At 44.3% G+C, this 19,810-nt stretch overlaps 1 protein-coding gene across 4 annotated transcripts in view; it reads right to left on the bottom strand.

Moving 5' to 3' along the window:
- Nucleotides 1–19,810, bottom strand: part of LOC309346424 (ATP-binding cassette sub-family C member 12-like) — a 56,987-nt gene that overhangs the window by 27,382 nt on the left and 9,795 nt on the right. For 3 of the 4 annotated variants that reach the window (XR_014158632.1, XR_014158633.1, XM_081870156.1), the window contains exons 7-18: nt 19,565–19,713; nt 18,177–18,284; nt 17,506–17,778; nt 16,220–16,291; nt 13,601–13,725; nt 11,481–11,553; nt 8,144–8,347; nt 6,650–6,784; nt 5,336–5,420; nt 5,191–5,256; nt 1,691–1,780; nt 600–703 (exon numbers count right to left, since the gene is read on the bottom strand). Coding sequence is in view for 2 of the 4 variants with exons in the window: in XM_081870156.1 (XP_081726282.1) it covers nt 600–703; nt 1,691–1,780; nt 5,191–5,256; nt 5,336–5,420; nt 6,650–6,784; nt 8,144–8,347; nt 11,481–11,553; nt 13,601–13,725; nt 16,220–16,291; nt 17,506–17,778; nt 18,177–18,284; nt 19,565–19,713 (1,484 nt within the window). In the remaining 2 variants the exon portion in view is untranslated. The remainder of the gene's footprint in view (nt 1–599; nt 704–1,690; nt 1,781–5,190; nt 5,257–5,335; nt 5,421–6,649; nt 6,785–8,143; nt 8,348–11,480; nt 11,554–13,600; nt 13,726–16,219; nt 16,292–17,505; nt 17,779–18,176; nt 18,285–19,564; nt 19,714–19,810) is intronic. The other variant, XM_081870157.1, reaches the window with a different exon arrangement.

A 19,810-nucleotide genomic window follows, 5' to 3' on the forward strand; every position in this document is an offset into this window, starting at 1 on the left:
CTCTTCGTATTCTTTGTGTGAACTTGGGCGGCACTTCCATTAAATATACATTCCTATTTCTATGTGTAGTTTGAGATCGGACCAGTTCAGACATAATGTCTATATAATAGTTTAGCACAACAAGAACAAACTTGGGCTCACCCACTTCCTCTGCAGCATAGCCACAGGGAGGACTTTGAAAACTTCCATTTTCATTTTAGATTAACCACAGGTTGTCCGAACCCAACAGGCCATGATGAATCATAGCTGTGATTTGCTTAAACAAAGCCACTCCAAGCCACAGTTTAAGAAGCTGACTTGTTTCAAGAAACTGTAGCTAAGATGAACCGCAGTTTCTGCTTTGGGTGTAACACTAGCCTGTAGATAATTTAAAGTGGGAGACAAGGGTTCAAATCCCTGCAAGCCATGAAGCCGACTGGATGACTTGGGGCCTATCACTGCCTCTTAGCCTAACCAACCTCACAGAGTTGTTGTGAGGACAAAACAGGGAGGAGAACTGTTTTTGCCACCTTGTGCTTTTTGAAGGAAAGATGGGCTTTATATGTAATAGATAAATGTATACAAATAAAACATATTATAACGATGAAAGGTGTGCTTACCCGTAAGCCCTGCCTTAACCAGTAACTCAACCACCAGTTGCTGAAGGCTGAACAACCGATCATCAGAACAAAGAGAAGCACAATGAAGAACCACAGGATGAATCCTAAGAAGGGACCATCGGGCCAGGTTAGTAAACAGGGAATGGGTGAACACAATGCACTGATGAGTGCCCATTTAGGGCTGAAATCAGATAGGCATTTTCCTTAGGTGCAAAGTCCCACGAACATCAGTGAAACTTGAAAAATGCATGGGAATTTGCTGCACATTTCCTTAAAAAAGGGACAGGAGGAGCTGGTGCCCATTGAGACTGGTGGAGGGGAAGGCAGGGCGACCCAGGGTTAAGTGGAGCCAGGGCCCACGACAGGCAGAACTAGTTTCATGCTAGCTCTGTCCCCCAGATGTGTAAAACCATTTAAAGCATCCATGTCTACTTAAAGGCCAGCACACACTCACGCACAAAAACACAACATAAACTCAGACATTCTAAAACCAGACCACAGCACCGCTTCTTAATCTCGGTTTATAATTAGTCACTGAAAGCCATAGCGAAAAAAGAATAATGGATCTTTAAGGCTCATTTGATGATACTGGGGGTACAGGGCTTGCCAGCTTTCACACCGAATTTCACAGCTGTGCAGCAACCATCAAGAGGGGGTTTATTCCATGTGTCTGCCAACCTAATTGTCTTCACGTGGTAATTCTGTCTTCCAGGGAACCTTGGGAACTGTAGTTCTCTAGGAGAGGAAGGGGTGGCTATGGATCATCAACAGATCATGTATTGCACTCTTATCAACTATAGTTCCCAGGATTCTTGGGGAGGGGGACATAGAAGTCTGTACCAATTTGTACAGGAGATATTCTCAATAGCCTCTGAGCATGTGCTGAGTACATTGCCCTCAATGCTTAGTAGTTAGGGTGCCAGTCCCAACATATACATAAAATCAAGAGTGGATTTTCTGGGCAGGGTTGATTCCTGAGTAGTTCCCCATTTACATATTTACATACTATAAGAGGTTCCATTTTAGCAGAAATCTACAATAACAAAATAAGGGTTTTCTTTGGGGGGAAAGAAGCTTGTTGCAGGATATACCTCCAGATGCCTTAATGTAAGCGTGGTAGGTTTTCCATCTAACAGAGCCTTCTTGCTTCTCCTCTTTCTGAACGAGTTGATTTGCAGGAGCTGGAGCGGAAACCATCGAGCATTTATTCACGCTGTAATGTTATCCAGCACTGACAAATCTCATGCATTTTAAGTAAAATTGGACGTCACTCGAGTCTATCAACTAAAATAAACATTTGAGGCTTCACAGGAGCCTCAGCGAAATGCTCTCTCACTGCCAGGTTCCCCCAGATGAAACCATATGGTAAATGCTACCTCTGTTTTCCTAATGGCTGTCGAATGAATTGGAATCCGTGACTGGAATTAAAAAGCAAAAGGGCATTGATTTGACGGGAAAGTGATCAATATTCCCCAGCCTTTGAATGCAAAACCTTATTGATGTGCTTGTTCTCCTTTCTGATCAAATATAAAGCTCCCCCCCCCCAAAAAAAGGAAAAATGAAAACATTCAGCAAAGGGACCAGTTTCTTTTGATCTTTTTATTTTTAGCAAATCATCTTTATTGGTTTCTTTTAATTTACATTCGTAGAATCACATTATAACATCTCAGTTCTCCTATGGCTAAGCATGTATTTCTAAATAATAATAAAGAAAACAACAAAAAATTGCACTTACCGGTAATTGCTTGATTCATTCATATTCCTTTTATATTTGACTTCCCTCCCCTTCTTATTTGGGTCCTCTGTTTCACTTATTTGAATGCCTCTCTTAACATGTCTATGAGTTTGTTTTCCTGTTTTTCCACTATATTTTAGTATTTTTTTTCTTACAGAAGTAATTCTAAACCAGCCAAAATTTCAATTGCCCCATAATAGTCTTTCAAATATTATTTGAATATGTTCCAATCTTTTTAAAATTTTCATTTTGTTGGATCTCTTATCTGCCCAGTCAACATGTCCATCTCCGCGTACTCCATTAATTTGGTCAACCAATCTTTTTTGGTCGGTAAACATTCCCTTTTCCAGTTCTGTGCAATGACAACCCTTGCTGCGGTGGTGGCGTACATGAATACTTTCTTTAAAGCTTTTGGAATCTCATTTCCCACAATCCCTAATAGAAATGCTTCTGGTTTGGGGGGGGGGTGAGAGAGATTTTAAACATTCTTTTTAATTCATTAAAGGCAAGTCTGCTTGGTGTTAGATACCATCTATAGAAAACCTTCATATAGTTTTCCTTAATTGTATAACAGACTGTGAACTTAAGGTATTCCTTTCATAATTTTGCCCATTCTGACAGCTGTATATTGCATCCACTAGGTCCACTGCCAACTCTGCCATAACTGCCTTCACCTCCTCATCCTTTACCGACCACTCTAATAAGATTTTATACATTTTAGATAGGGTTTTCTGGTTGTTATACAATAGATCTTGCTCAAATCTTGAACACTCCTTCCCGAAACCCCTCTTTTTCTCTTGTTTAAATAACTCATATACTTGGTGGCATTCTAGCCAGCTTGACACCTTATTTTTTATCTCGTCAAAGTTCTTAAGTTTCAATTGGTTATCTTCCTCACACAGGATTTCCTTTTATGTTGCCCAATCGTTTGTCATGTTGACCTTTTTTTACACTCATGGCCTCCATGGGTGACAACCACCATAGTGTTTTTTGCTCCAAGATACCCTTATTTTTTTACCCAGCTATTTTTCCCAAAAAAAGGAAAAAGGAAAACATTCAGCAAAGGGACCACTTTCTCTTTTTCACTCCAGCATGGTTTTGTTACAAAGCTGTTCGTGTGAAACAGGGACATCGCTGTCAATTAATTTTTTTCATTCTGAAGTTTTTACAGTGTTCCCATAACTTTTGTTCAGCTCGAAAAGCATCTTCAGCACACTTTTTGTCTGAGAATGTTTTAGAGGAGGAAATACATTGAGTATAAGAGATGAGCCATATTTTCCAATCTCTCCATGCAGTAAAAGTAGGAGGGTGGAGAATCAAGGACACAGGCTGAACATTCAACAGAAGGACTTGCCTTACACCAAGCCAGATCATTTGCCTGTGTAGCCCAAGATTTGCTGTAGGCTTACAGTTTGTAGTTAATATATATATATATATAAAATAAAAACAATTGTCCAGTAGCACATACCTGAAGAAGTGTGCATGCACACGAAAGCTTATACAGTGGTACCTCAGGTTACATACGCTTCAGGTTACATAGGCTTCAGGTTACAGACTCCGTTAACCCAGAAATAGTGCTTCAGGTTAAGAACTTTGCTTCAGGATGAGAACAGAAATTGTGCTCCGGCAGCATGGCGGCAGCAGGAGGCCCCATTAGCTAAAGTGGTGCTTCAGGTTAAGAACAGTTTTGGGTTAAGAACGGACCTCCGGAATGAATTACATACTTAACCTGAGGTACCATTGTACCAAGAACAAACTTAGTTGGTCTCTAAGGTGCTACTGGACAATTTTCTTATTTTTTTATATAGTTCAACTGCGTCAGACCAACACAGCTACCTACCCGAATCTAGAAGCTTGTAGTTAAGGAAGAGAAGCAATCACCACAACCCTTAGTTCAGGCAACACAATAGGCCAGAACTTTGCTTAACTCCCATCCCTAAATGATTAAGGTCTCAAACATCAGATAGACCACCCCATTCTCTGCATACCCTCTTGGGTGTTAACATCAGCAGAGGGAGCTCTCTCCACTGCCCTCAGGGGACAGGCAACCTGGGAAAGGGCATTCTCTGTGGCAAGTCCTAGGTTGTGAAATTCCATGTCCACAGAGGTGCACCTGGAACCTTCATTATACAGTTGCAGTTATATGCTAAAGGCACACCTCTTCACCCCGACCTTTGACAGCAGTAGCGTGTGTGTGTGTGTGTGTGTGTGTGTGTGTGTGTGGACCCACCCTATTCCCGAGACTGCAATTGGTTTTAAACTGTTTTCAGCCCTGAATTTCAAATGGCTGCTGCCTGCTCTGGAATGTTATGGTGAAGGGCAGGAAACAAATCCAGTTAACCTGGGATAGCTCAGTTGGTAGAGCATGAGACTCTTAATCTCAGGGTTATGGGTTCAAGTCCCATGCTGGGCAAAAAAATTCCTGCATTGTGGGGGGTTGGACTAGATGACCTTCGTGGTTCCTTCCAACTCTGTGATTTTGTGTGATTCTGTAACAATAATGAGGAGGAGCAGGAAGAGAAGGATCCTGCACTGAACTTAAAAGTCCAGGGCAAAGCAAAGCAGGTACATGCTCCTTTCTGAAATCTGTGGCATGGAAAAAAATGGTCAGTATAATGCAGCTTCCTACATGCCACGCACAGGGCCAGATTCTGTAGTGATGTGGCCTTCGCGTGTACAGCACACATGTAGCCATCTATGTAAACTGAACCCTGGCAGTTCCAGACCCCTTGAAAGCTTTTGGGTGCATAGGAACCACCCCCCCCCCAGCTCAAGCCCCCATCCCAAGCATTACAGCGATACCCATTTAAATTTCTAATCGATTTAAACCAATTAGCAAGAGATTGCACAAAGTACCTGTGTCTCTTCTCACTTTGTGGTCGCTCCTGGATTCCTGGCTCGGCTCGTCAGAAATGTGAAAAGCTGGGGGGATGCGAGAGAACTGTCAGGCGAGCAGTCAAAGCCATTTCGAAAAGAAGATTACGATACTAAATGATCTCACCAGGATTTTCGGTTCCTATGTAAGAGATTTCGGGGACGTCCTCCTGATCCTCCTCCACACATACATCCACCGTGTCTGAATTTAGCTGAATGTTGGAAGATTCAAGACAGGCAAAGGGAAGCACACAGAAGTTTAACTATGGAACTCGCTCCCACAGTAGGCAGTGATGGCCAACAGTGTGGGTGACTTTTAAAGGAGATTAGACAAGTCCATGGAGGAGAAGACTATCAATGGCTACGGGACATGGTTGTTAACTCCCTCCCCAGGGAAATCAGACAGTCCACACACATGCATTCAGGAAACATATTATTATTATTATTATTATTATTATTATTATTATTATTAATAATTATTATATTGTCTAGGCTTTTGGACAATAGTCTCCTGGAGTTCTTATATGACTCATTTTGTTGTCTGCAGGGCATTATGGTGCATTAAACTGTTTTTGTGTTGTTGTTTTATTATGACGAGCTGCCCTCCCCTGAGGAAGGCCCGATTTTGAAATAATAAATGATGGCTCTATCAGGGATGGGGAAAACTCAGGCACAGGTACCAAACGTTCCCCTCTCCCAACAGGTCACTCTATCTGGTGCTTCAGACTCCCCCCAGGCCACCCCCTTCACTTGCCCTGCTTTGCATCTCAAATCTAAATCTATATTCCTGGCTAGAAATGTGTTCTTGAATGATAATCGTGCCTCTTGCTTCCCTGCATGGAAGATAGAGAGGGGTGTGTGTGTGTGTGTGTGTGTGTGTGTGTGTGTGTGTAAGAAAGAGGGAGACCTTTGAAATGTAACTATACAAAAAGTAAGTCACATCCATTGCTCTGTGTTTTTCCCCCACCAGACCTCATCCACCACTAGCATTGGCCCTTGGAAGATTCCCCCATGGGAATGTGGCCCCAGGCTGAACAAAGGCCCCCCACTCTTATTCTAGCTGTTAAGTATATAAGGAAGAAGAGTCATAACAACATACAAAGAGCCAGCTGGATCAGGTGAAAGCCCAGTGTTCTGTTCTCACAGCAGCCATTCGCATGCCCCAATGGGAAGCCTATGAGCAGGACCCCAGCTTTCTGTGGTTTCCGGCAACAGGTATTCAGAAGGCCTGCTGTCTCTGACCACAGAAGCAGAGCATAGCCATCATGGTTAGTTTCTCTGGGCAGCCCTGTCCTCCCTTCCTGAGTCCTTTAAAGGCCCAGCAAACCCAGTCTCTGGTTACTGACAGACATCAGCAAGATGGCCCCTGTAAAAATCTGGCACACAACCGCTTCCTCTTGTTGTTTGTCCTGGCATGTCAGCGTTGAGGACTGGAACCCACCGGTGTTTCCTCCAAGTGCAGGTTTTCAATGAGATGAGCGTAACGTCCCTGCGCATCCATCAGCGCTGCGTGGGTACCACTCTCGCATATTCTTCCGCCTTCGAGCAATATGATTTCATCACAAAATTCTAAGTACTGGAGTGCGTGTGTGTGTGTGTTTAAAGGCAATGGGGAGTCGGGGGGGGGGAGAGAGAAAGAAAATTGATTAAGCGGGAAATGAGCTGAAGGGAAAACGCACTGCAAAATGCATTTTCAGAATAAAGACAAGTTTCAGTTTGTAGTTCGGAAAACATCAAATGTTCTGCCGCCGTGCACCCTTGTTGAGGATAATAATTATAGTTTATAGAAAAAATGCTACATTCTGCGCACCAGGCAAAGCAAGGAAGAGAGCGCGTCCCGATTCTCCCTCCCTCCCAAAGTTGTTAGAGACGTGTAAAGACTGCAATGCTTCAGGAACAATAAAGGTAGAAAAGTACTTTGAGTTTGGTGCAAACTGCAAGGAGACAGCAGGCTGTAGCTGGGTTCTGCCTAGGGATGAATGAACCTGTCAGTTTTGGTTTCCCTCCATTTCTCGTTTTTCCGGTATTCAATTCATTTCTCCACATTCCTGCACCCGTTTGCACTATCCAAATCATGAAAATTCAGCAGCCATTATTCTTTAAAATGCTATGATACTGCTTTAAATGTAGAGTGCAGATGGGGGCCATACTATCAACAATGCAGATGATGAGGCAATATTGTCTACTTGCACCTGAGGCTAGTTTAGGGCACACTCCTCAATTTTGAGGCCCCAGAAGCTGCAACTCCCATCATCCCCAGTATGCTCAGCCAATGATCTGGAATAAATGCAAGTTGTGGTCCAACCAGAGACTGGACACATGTAGCACACAGCACTGTCCCTTCAGCACTTTCGCTCCTCAGCATGTGCCACCTGTGATGTCTGCCTCACTCTTCCTAATGTTAGGGCCGGCCCTGTTCCCACACCTGTCTGAAGCAGATGAACTGAAGGGGGGAAGTCTAAGGGTGTGTTTAGCTTGAACTGCACACATATTATGTGCGCAGAATGGCTCCATCTATGTCGAGCAACAGCAAATTTCCAGCATCGCTGAGAAGAAATACCTTTCCTTCTCTTCTGAATTTTATTTTATTTATTTTTTTAAAAGCTGAACCCCTTAAGCTTTGAGCTGTGGCTCTTGTGCCCCCTGCTGGCGTATTGTTGTTATTTCATAACAATGAAACAACGAAACAGAGCATCTCCCTTGCATGCAGAAGGTCCCGGGTTCGATCCCCGGCGTCTCTAGGTAGGGCTGGGAGACAACCTTGCCTGAAACCCCAGAGAGATGTTGGCAGTCAGTGTGGAAACGACTGAGCTAGATGGACCAATGGCCTACCTCTTATAAGGCAGCTTCCAGCTGCTGGGTCTGTCCTATGTAAGACTTAAAAACAAATTCATATGCTAAGCTATTGAAACCCATTCCCTTCCATTTCCATTACCTGCAGTTGGTGAGTAACGAGGAGGATAGTCTTCCCTCGGAGCGCTTCTTTGATACATGCTTCAAAAATATACTTGCCAACATGTGCATCAACCGCTGACAAGGGATCATCCAATAAGTAAATATCTCTGTTGGCGTACACAGCACGAGCTAAGCTGATTCTCTGCTTCTGGCCTCCGGAAAGGTTGAGCCCTCTTTCCCCTATCTTTAAAAGGGAAGAATTGCCATATTCAGTATATATACAATGTGTTGTATGCAATCAGGGGTGCCAACCTGAATAAAATATGGAGGGGCAGGTAAGGTCCCCCCCAGGCATAATCAATCACAAGATGTGACACATAAAAACACCATTTGATGGCAATGCCCATTATCGGGGGGGGGGGGGCGCTGGCTCCCTCAAATATTTTATTGAGAGGGGGCTGAAGGGACATCAGCCCCTAGGAGTTGGCTCCTATGTATCCAACGTAGTGCTAAGTTAAAGTCCCTTAGCAGCATCCTTATTCCGCTAGAAACTGTTTTGCACCCACGGAACTCTGTTGCACAAGGGAATGCATAAGCAAGCTGGTTACTTTGTTGCACAATGGAATGCACAGGGTGTTGTGCAACGTGCTTCCATGAGAGCAACTGCTGCAATGGGTTCCTCTGTTGCACAACATTAAAACCATTCTGCCTGCTAACGCAAGAGCAAGCTTGCCAAACCAGTCCATTTTGCCTAGGTAGTGGCTTTGGCCGACTAGTTAAGCACCGCAATCAGCATAACCAAATAAGTTGCTCTGTGCTATAGAACAAATGGATGTGCCTTCCTCTCTCCCCGCCCCTTACAGCAGCTGGGTAGGAGAACAGCAGCTAGAGTGGTCTGTGTGAGCTGAGCTGGACGCAGGCTGGAAGCTGGAGACACAGAGACATGTTTGCTCTGTGCTAGAAGAAACCTGCGACTAATGGAGAAGCAAGGTCTGGTGGGGTATTATTGCTGTGACCCCCTTCATCTTATGCAGAGGTTGCATAGATGTGTGTCCTAACACCAGCACAGTCTCAACTAACCTTCATTCCAAGGAAACTGGACCCTGGATAAGCACGGGAACCCCTGGAGACTTTCACGGCTTGGAGAATGGGGTGATGTGCAACTATATAAATACACATTCTTATACCTCTACATTTCTGCAGTCAATAGCAGCTCAGATGGAAGAGGAGATCTATTTATAGGGGGATGTCTATAAAGGGAGTTTGCATGTGTGCTTCTCCAGATTATTCTTCTGGGGATATGTCCCGTGGCAGACACTTGGACAGATCTGCAGACACACACTCCAATGAGGCACCTGGTGTCTTTTTCAAATATCTGCCACGGCAGTACAGAAATAGCTCAAATACAATTGAGATTACACATAATAATAATCCCAGGAAGAGAGCGCCCTTAATATAAATTTACTCTGACGAGGTGGCCTGTGGGGGACACAGTGCCAAAATCTATTATTGTAGTGTTTCTATCCTCCCCACCCCCGACCCCCTTCCCTAAATATGGACCTGCTTTCATTTTAATCAGTCACAGGGAAAAACAGAGCAAACCAGATGGAAATGAAATAGGAAGACCCTGGGATTTTTGTTTGCTGCTTTTGTGGCTCTTTTGAAAATTAGGTGAGGTGCTTAAAAAATAAAACAGATCCAGACAGAGCTTCCCTATTCTGCTCCCATTAAACTGTCTGAGACAAAACATGCAAAGGGTGTCTTGGCCCCAAGACAAATTAGAGTCTCATCTTCAATCACAAGGCTGCCTTGAAAGGTGGGAAGAAAGGGACCCACCCACACCGTGGGTTGCTAGCTAACAAGTCTTAGAACAGGTTATGGTATTAGGGGGATTTTTAGTTTGCAGAATAAGGTAAGTGGAAGCATGAAAAAAAAATATAAAATTAAGCATGGCATGGAGAAAGTGAGTAGAGAAGTGGTTGGTTCCCCTACCCATAATACTAGGAGGGCATAAGGAAAGAAGATGAATGCAGGAAAATTCAAGACAAATAAAAGGAAGTGTTCCTTCATGCAACACATAGTTAAACTGAAGAAATGTGCATGCACGTGAAAGCTTATTATACCCAGAACAAACTTAGCTGGTCTCTAAGGTGCTACTGGACAATTTTTTATTTTTTTTATTTCGATTGCGTCAGACCAATACGGCTACCTACCTGAAAATAGTTAAACTATGGAACTTGCTCCCACAGGAGGCACAGATGGGTACCAAATTGGATGACTCTAAAAAGAGGACTAAACTACCGTATATACTTGAGTATAAGCCGAGGCACCTAATTTTACCACAAAAAACTGGGAAAACCTATTGACTCAAGTATAAGCCGGTTCACCACACCACAAACCTGGTGGCGGCGGCAGCGGCGGAGGAAGAACAAGCAGCCCAAAAGGGCTGCTTTCAAGCTGCTTGTTCCTCCCCCACTGCTGCCGACAGCGGCAAAGGTGGAGGAGGAGGAGGAGGAGGAAGGAGCAGCCCAAAAGGACCCTTACTCGAGTATAAGACGGGGGGGGGACTTTTTCAGCATAAAAAATGTGCTGAAAAAGTCGGCTTATACTTGAGTATATATGGTAATTCATGGAGAACAAGGCTACCAATGGCTATGCTCTGCTTCCACAACTGGATGCAGTAATGCATCTGCATACTAGTTGCTGGAAACCACAGGAGGGGAAAGTGCTCTTGCTCTCAGCTCCTGCTTGCGGGTTTCCCACAGGCATCTGGCTGGCCACTGTGAAAACAGGATGCTGGACTAGACAGGCCATTGGCCTGATCCAGTAGGGAATCTTCTTATATTCTTATGTCCTGGTGGTCATGTCACACAGGCTGAGCAACATGTCACAAGTGGTGACTGACCATTTTGGGCCTACGGGCCAATTTGCAAACCAGAGAAACTGTTGTGGGAAAACACACAGAGAGAGCAACCTATTCTACTGGCTACAACAAAATGCTTCATTCAACAGCAGGAGTGGACTAGAGAATGCCTCTGCAGGCAGATGTGTGCCACGGTTGCCACCCTGGCACTCCCCATAAGGGACGTCTAATCCACATAGCAATTTATTGTACATGTCAGGAAGTGTACACTGAGGCTAGATTGATTGTTGCCCTTGTGTGCTTTCATGCACCTCCCCATCCCCCAGCCCCAGCCCGTGAAATCAAAAGGGACTTGGCAAGATTAATTTGACAATGCCTTGACGGATAGGGTAAGAATAGGAAAGCTGTTTCACTATGAATTAAAGCCCTTACAGGAGGGCATTTGTCAGAAAATGGCGCCTGATAGCATGCACTGAATGGCCAAGTTAAATGCAGCTTGTATTGAGACACTTACTTCGGTCATATCTCCGTATGGAAGAAGGTCCATATCTGACTTCAGGCTGCAGACTTCAATGGCATATTTGTACCTTTAAAAAAAATGGAGCATTCAGACTCTTGCAAATCACTATTTCTTTTGAAGTGAGAGAACCTGTGCTAGTTTTGTAGATATGAATTAAGTATATACTAATACATAAAAATCACTAATAGCACGCTGGCTTTCAGTTCGCTCCCAGGCAAAATTCAAAGTGGAACTAACATAATGTTGGGAGTCACCTTAGGTCAATTTAGCTCCATAATGTCTATATGGAGTGGTAGGGGCTCTCCAGGATTTCAGACAGGAGACATTCCCAAGCTTACCTGGAGATGCCAGGGCTTGAACCTGGGACCTTCTGTATGCAAGGCAGATGCCTTACCACTGAGCTATGGCTCTTCCTCTGGTTTTTACCTGCACTGCTCTAAGTAGTATGGGATCAGGATAGTTAAAGGACCACCACCTCCCATTTGCTCTGCTCACCTGTTTCCCACAGCATCAGAAGTCCTGCCAAGCACCCTGCCCCTTGCAGAGGCCGAAATGGTCAGGGTGGCACCCCAATTGTGGAACCAGACCTTGACCCATCTCTTCAACTTTAGATGAACTGTAAATTGTCTAGCTTTTAGCTTGGTTTGAAGTCTGTCTCCCTCGCTGCTATTCTGCTCTGGGTTTCATCGCATAAAATAGATTAAGGCTATCCTAACCCTGTCTGCTCAGAAGTATGCTGGATTCAATGGGACATGCTCTGAGGTCAGTGGGGTTAGAATCGCAGCAGTAAGCAACACTTGCTGCTGGGCACTTGCTGAGACAACAACTTGCAAAGTTAGCTCAGCAGAAACCTAGGAGCTCTCCAAGGTGCTGAAGGTGCTCTGGGTGCCTGGAACTCCTGAAGTCAATGCTGGGTGAAATGTGGCCATCGATAGTGGGGTGAGGAAGAAAAGTTGCCTCCCCCTGGGCTAGATGGACGGGTGTCACTCACCACAAGGCAGTTTGCTCCATTTATAAAGCTGGCTTTAATTAATCTCCCCAAATTAAAAAGCAATATGCATAGACTGAAATGACACTAATTAGTGATGCCATGTCTCATTAGCTGCTGTTTTTGATTTCTGAGGGATGCCTCTGTTGGTGAGCCAGTGGCAGATTTAAAACATTCAGAGTTTGTTACGAATCGTTATTATTATTATTTCCCTCTTGTTCTACACTTTCAAAGCACAACCCGTGGCAGTTGGAATTTGACACACACCACATGACAATACAAACTGGGGGTAATAATTGAAACATGAGGACCGTTATGTCGGATCGCTGGCAAGAGAAGCACCCAGCTGAGAAGACAAACCAAACTAAGAACTATAGAAGCAGTCTTTCTCTGGTATGAACACACAAACCCCACACTTCCCCAAGATCCACTAACATGTGAGGTGGAATTCTCCCCCTGAGTTTAAGAGCTTGTGAGGTAATTGGCCTTCCAGGATGCTTCTGAGGTCAATTCCCGACCACCAGTCACAAAATTTCCACAGAGGCCTCCTTCAGGCCTGCTGCCTGTTCTGAACAAAGGAAAGGTGCAAAGACTTTCTCTCCATGGACGATGGCAACAGTGGCTGAGGTAGGTACCTTTACCACATTTTGATGACTGGTGTATCCACCCCATTCTGTGGCTCTGCCTCTCCTTTCGCTCTTTTAGACAGGGAAGCCATTTTATGTCATGCCACACATGGGGCAGCCACTTCCTCAAAATTCCAAATGAGCCCATGGGTTGCAAAAGAAATTGTGACCCCCTGGCTGACAAAGTCAGGTTGACCTTTCTAAGGGTGGGTGCCTCTCCCTGCTCCTTGGGAGAAGAAGATCCCAAAATAAACATGTGGCCACCTAGAATGAGCTGCGACGCACCATAAGATCGCAGCCTTATAGTTATTTAACCTGTATTGCTCCTTAGTAATGTGTTGGGTAGAAACCTGCCTGCACACTTCACATAAAATGACCAGAGAAAGCTAATGTTTAGGAAGGAACCTGCAATGTTTCTGAGGCAGGTGCACACACACACACACACACACACACACACATGGTGACAACCTCATTATCCTCTTGTCTAATTTAATATTTACTTCTGCTCATTGTATGCTTCTCCAAAAAGAACGTTGTCTCTGACGGTCCCGTGAAATATCCATGCCTGCTGAGACACGTATGCCAAAGTCCCACCCACCGCGACAGTCCCCTCATGGAGGTACATCTGAAAAAAGCAGAGTGCATAATTATTTTATCAGTTAAAAACGTTCTGTCTTGCTTACCCCCCCCCCCTTTTTTAAACAGAACCAGCTCAAAATGGATTACACGAAGTTAAAATTACGTATCATTGAAGAATAGATGGTTACAATAGATTCAGCGCAAATGTCATTAAAATAAAAAATCCCAGCTCAGGCTACAAAAATAAGTTTCAGACTTTAAACCAAGGGTGGAGAACCTCAGGCCCCTTCCTGGCCTTTCTCTCTGACCCTTGAGACTCTTCCTAGCCACACCTATTCCCCCCAGGTCATACCCCTCTTTGGCCCCGCTTCCCACCCTCCTTGATAGTTTTTGCAGGGCTAAAATGCATCCTTGAATTCTGATAACGCTCCTTGACTGCCCAGCTGGAGGACAGACGGGCGCATGTGTGGCTGCAGCAACTAACCTGCTGTGCAAAACTAAAATTCATATTTATTGTTCCACCCACTTTGGCTTCTGATCCTGCCCACCACTGGAATGTGGCCCTCAGAAGATTTCCTGGGAGAGCCCTTGGGCTGAAAAAAGGGGGGTCCCCACCTTGGCAATAAACCTAGGAACAGGATCAAGCAATTCAGGATAAGAACAGGGTGATCTTCTGCATCCTATGCACCAGCTGAGCCGAGTGGCATTTGCCTGCAAGTAAGTGCCCATACGACTGCAAACTTGAGAGAATGTCTTGCAAAAACTGCCTGATGTCTACAGCACATGCTACCCACCCTGAAAAGCACAGCTTCAGAGGACACTGCTGCACTGCTGGTGTTTAGGCTGGATCCTCCTAATCACTCCATTACAGAAAATCAAATGCATAGAGAGGTGCCCTGATTACATCTAATTGAAATTGAGTGCTAAGTGAGTGACACAGATTTTGTAATAGTGGCGGAGAGCAGCTTCAAGAGCACATTAGCTGCCTGCTTCCTTTTCTTCCGCTTGCTCCTAATTCAGTGGCATGCATTTCTGAATTTCCATATTTTATAGGCAATCCTTCCCCTCCAGGGCAGAAGTGGGGGGCGTGTGGCCCTCCAGGTGCCAAAGGACCACAATCCCCCCCCCCTCCATGAGCAAAGCTAGCTGGGGCTCACGGGAGTTGGAATCCAGCAACATTTGGAGGACAGCACATTCCCCACCGCCAGTCTAGAGAAACGTAAGCAGTGTTTACTAAATAAAGAAGATGCTGCAAACATTTGTAATAAGGAAAATGGACATTAGAGAACTAGCACGATTACATTATCTGATGTTATAAAGCATCACCATGTGCTCTGCGTTCACCTGGAGAGCTCAGTGCAGTTTGGGGCTGCATTTGGGGACAGGCTAAAATGTTAAGCGAAACAGAAGTGGATTGTTAGTTTTGGTGGGCAAGGCATGCAGGAGGAAGGGAGGAGCTTGTCTGCTAGCCATAGCTATTAATAGATATGTCGGCCATTCTCCCAGAATGGACCAGGAGAGCTTGACCACAGCTGTTCAGGCACTGGTAGCTCCAAGATTGGATTACTGCAAGGCACTGTATTGTAGGGCTTCCCATTGTGCCTAACCTGGAAGCTGCAGTTAGTGCAGAATGCGGCAGCTAGACTGCTGACTTGGAGCGGCCGCCGAGATCATATAACACTGGTCCTGAAAGACCTACATTGCCTCCCAGTATGTTTCCGAGCACAATTCAAAGTGTTGGTGCTGACCTTTCAAGCCCTAAACAGCCCAGTATACCTGAAGGAGCATCTGCACCACCATTCTTCGGCCCAGACACTGAGGTCCAGCGCCAAGGGCCTTCTGGTGGTTCCCTCACTGTGAGAAGCAAGGTTACAGGGAGCCAGGCAGAAGGCCTTCTTGGTAGTGGTGCCCACCCTGTGGAACAGCCTCCCATCAGATGTCACCTGAAGGCAGCCCTGTTTAGGGAAGTTTTTAATGTTTGATGTTTTATTGTGATTTTAATATTCTGTTGGAGCCACCCAGAGTGGCTGGGGAAACCCAGCCAGATGGGTGGAGTATTAATAATAATAATAATAATAATAATAATAATAATAATATAAAAATAATACAATGTTGTAGCATGGTTGCTGACATGTAACACTTCTCTCAGAGATCTGCACTGGTTGTTACCAACTTACTCCCTATGCGCCCATTCAGCCACTCCAATCTGCGAAACTTGCACTGTTACAGGTACCATGAGATTCTTGTTCTTCACTTGTAACAAATCAATATTTTAGTGTGGCAACACCTACACTTTGGAACTCCCTGCCCATTGACAGAGGCTGAGTGGAGTTTTGAACCCTGATCTCCCGGGTCCTAGGCTGACACTTTAGACACTGCACAACACATGCTTGATGCCTGTATTTTGCAAGTGCTGAGGTTGATATTCTTATTCGACCATTACAACCATAGAATAATTTAATACAGAAAAATGTACAACATTACAAGTAACTCCACTAGATAGTGTGCGTTTTCTGCAAAATGTTTAAAAGGTAGCATACCTGCCCCAATATCGCTGACATGATCGAGCTCTTTCCACTTCCAACATGTCCGCAAATCCCTAAAACCTTGCCCTACAAATAAAATTTATTTTGAAACAGATCTATTCATAGCAATTGTGCATTTTTCCCAACTGGTATGCTACATGAACATGCATAGAGTGATTGCTTAACTCTTAACCGTAGCACATAGAAGTCAGAAAGAAATGTTAGAAAAGATTTATTAGAAATAGAATGAATTACCCCAGTTACGTGCATATCTATCACCAGTGCTTTTTTCTTAAAAAAATGTTTAGGGGTACTCTCATTTTGACTCAAGAAAATCACCATTTTATAGTTCAAATCTGGGAAAATAAACACAGTAAACGGATAAAAGTACAAAGATTCACAAAATTTTTAGGGGTATGTGTACCCCTGCGTCCTCCCAGAAAAAAAGCACTGGCTATCACTGGCTACTTTACTTCATCTAGACCAGGCATCCCCAAACTCGACCCTCCAGATGTTTTTGGGACTACAACTCCCATCATCCCTAGCTAACAGGACCAGTGGTCAGGGATGATGGGAATTATAGTCCCAAAACGTCTGGAGGGCTGAGTTTGGAGATGCCTGATCTAGGCCCTATCTGTACTATATATTTAAAGCAGCATTATACCATTTTAAATACTCATGGATTTCCCAAAGGATTCTGAGACATGCTATTTTCTGTATCATGGATAACATTGGCCCATTAAGTTCTGACATCCATCAAAACTAGACTTTCAGAGAAAGGCCCATCAGTAACATTGCCGTGTCTAAAACTTTACGCACAAATTGTGTGTAAGAGCTTAGAAATCTGTGCTTTGTTTACTTCCTGTGAGAAACAATTCTTTTGGTTCTTGTTTTCTGTTTTCCTTGGGAGAAGTATGACTGTTCAAAGGGATGCAATAGATATACAGTGCAGATGAGACTTTAATCTCCCTCTGATCTCAATTTTTACCGTTCCCTCACCCAACCATGGGCCATAGCCAACTAAGTTTTAATCAGAGTAGACCCACTGAAATTAATCTACCTAAGTTAGTCATGCCCATCAATTTCAATGGGTCTGCTTTGAGTAAAGATAGCACTGGATATAACCTGTGTTCTGTGCATGTATCTGCAACTCGGGGTAACATTTCATACATCTGACAAACACCAGCCCACAAAAGCTTATGCCATAGAAACATGTACCAGTCTTCAAGGTGCCACACGGCTCTTCCTTGCTGGACTTAACACAGCTACTATTCTGCAAATTATCATCCAGGTATACCTACTTTCTTCACCATAAAACTGATGTTGGACAGGACATTGCTACTACTGCACTCCTTCCCAGAACTTGATATCTGAGAGTGAGACGTGGCGACTCCAGTCGTGGATTGGGGCTTGCGTGCACTTTTCACTTTCAGGACATTCTCCTTATTACTTCTAGCGCTGCTTTCACTAGGCAAATTCACCCAGGACAAAGTGGCATTTTTCAGGACGACAGCATTCTGGGGGTCCTCCAGTGCCATCACATAGGCAGGAGGAGTTTTGGTGAGCAGAATTTTCTAAAGGAAAAAAAGGAGAGAGGCAGGGTCAAGGTTGGCACCCAATAAAGTAATGCACAAAATTAACTCCTTATGTGAATGTGGCAGAGGTATGCTTGGAGTAAAATGGGATGTCCAGAAGCTGCATGTTTAGTCACTGGATTAATAAACTCTGGGAACTAGCTTGAATGTCAGAACTAACATAATTTTTTTAAAAGAAGAAAAAGATCAAGAGCAAAGGGCTATGAACAGAGTAAAATTACTTGTACAGTTTCCTGCAATTTCCCCAGTGTAATAATAGATTAAAGTGCATATTGCTACAGCAAAAGTGTGGTCCAGTACAGGAACCTCAGCCTAGGCCATTGTTTCTCATGCTCCTGCTGAACAAACCTAAAACATTTGTGTTGTTGTTGTTTTACCTCCATTCTTTTAATAGCGACATTTGCTTCCGCAAAGGCTTTCACAGAAAACGGCAGAATGGCAAGTGAAAACCTCATGACGTTAAACATAGCAATCATGCTGAAGGCCTGAAAAGGGAAAGTTAAAAGTTAAAAGGCAGCTGGTATCATGGCAGACTGGGACTTTAAACCTCATTCCCTGCAGTCCTAGCCCAACATTCCAACCGCTACACCATCTCGATAATGGCAACATGGACTAAAGCTGCCAGGTTGCAATATGAATTTTGATGCTGCACTGAATTTCTCTGATGGAGGCTTGGGAGACAGTTTCCCCTGTCCCCACTCCTTCTCCAGCTCTTTTGCCATATAGAACATAAGGAGCTGCATTATACTTATCATCAAAGTGCTCGTTCGTCTAGCTTAGTATTGTTTACAGTGACTAGTAGCAGCTCTCATAGGAACATAGGAAGTTGCCTACTGAGTCAGACCGTTTGGTCCATCTAGCTTTGTCTACACTGAGCAGCAGTGGCTCGCCAGTATTTCAGACAGAGGAAGTTCCCAGCACAACCTGGAGATGCCAGGGATTGGATCTGAGACATTCTGTATATGCTGTAAGCTGCCCAGAATGGCTGCAGAAATCTAGCCAGATGGGCATGGTATTCTTAATAATAACAATAATAATAATTCTGCATACAAACCAGGTGCCTACCACTGATCTATGGCCCTTCTCAATTTGCTGTGGAAGGAGGTAAACCAGGAATCCAGCTCATCAGCACAGGTATGCAGACAAAAGGACCAACTCCAAATACTGGTTTTGACCTATACAGCCTTGCATAACACAGGACCCCAATACCCCCAAGGTTTCAAAGGGCTGCCTTTCCAGGTATGAGCCTACCCAAACCCTACAATGAGCATCCGATGTCCTTCTCTATGTGCCCCCCTCTAAGAGGTTTCCAGCTAACCTCTTAGAATGTGGGGGGGGGGTTATATTTTTTAAAAAAGGCATTCGATCAAGTGGACTACTGGAGGAGGGATGGAGTGATCTTTCTCATCTCTACCCCCCATGCTTGTTTTGTGTGCAGGTTGTGGATGGAGAGACTTTTCTTCTTTCACAGCTAGCATGGAAACAAAGCAGGCTGGTAGACAAGGGATGGAGTGATCTATTCTTCCTCCACTGACCTTCTTACTCTCACCTCCAAAGAATGCTATGCACTCACCATCACAGAATGTCTGGTCATTCATGGTGAACTACATGGTGAACAGGTGAGTAACCACAAACAAAGCTGGAATAATGTTAGTTTGACCCTAAGTTTTAGGGTGCCAGAAAAGTAATGTCAACAACATCAGGGTCAAAATATGAAACTGACAAAATGATCATTGACAAAATGTAAATTGGGGCTAAGCCTTACATCAGAGGCTGTTAGCTCTTGCTTCAGAAGAATGTGGAAGGTGAATGTCAAGACAATCGCCGTGGTGGACACGATTGGAGTTAGGGCAGAATTCACGCTCTGTACATATCCGGCTTTTTCCAGGATTATCCTTTCCTTTTTTCTGGTGCCTGGGGAGGGCAAAATACATATATCAAGCTGTTATGATTTTAGCAAAGTGGTAAACCACAGAACCTTCTAGGCTAGGAATGCCACTACCAAGATGAG

This window comes from Podarcis erhardii (assembly GCF_964252035.2).
Source record: "Podarcis erhardii genome assembly, chromosome: 7".
NCBI classification, from domain to species: Eukaryota; Metazoa; Chordata; class Lepidosauria; order Squamata; family Lacertidae; genus Podarcis; species Podarcis erhardii.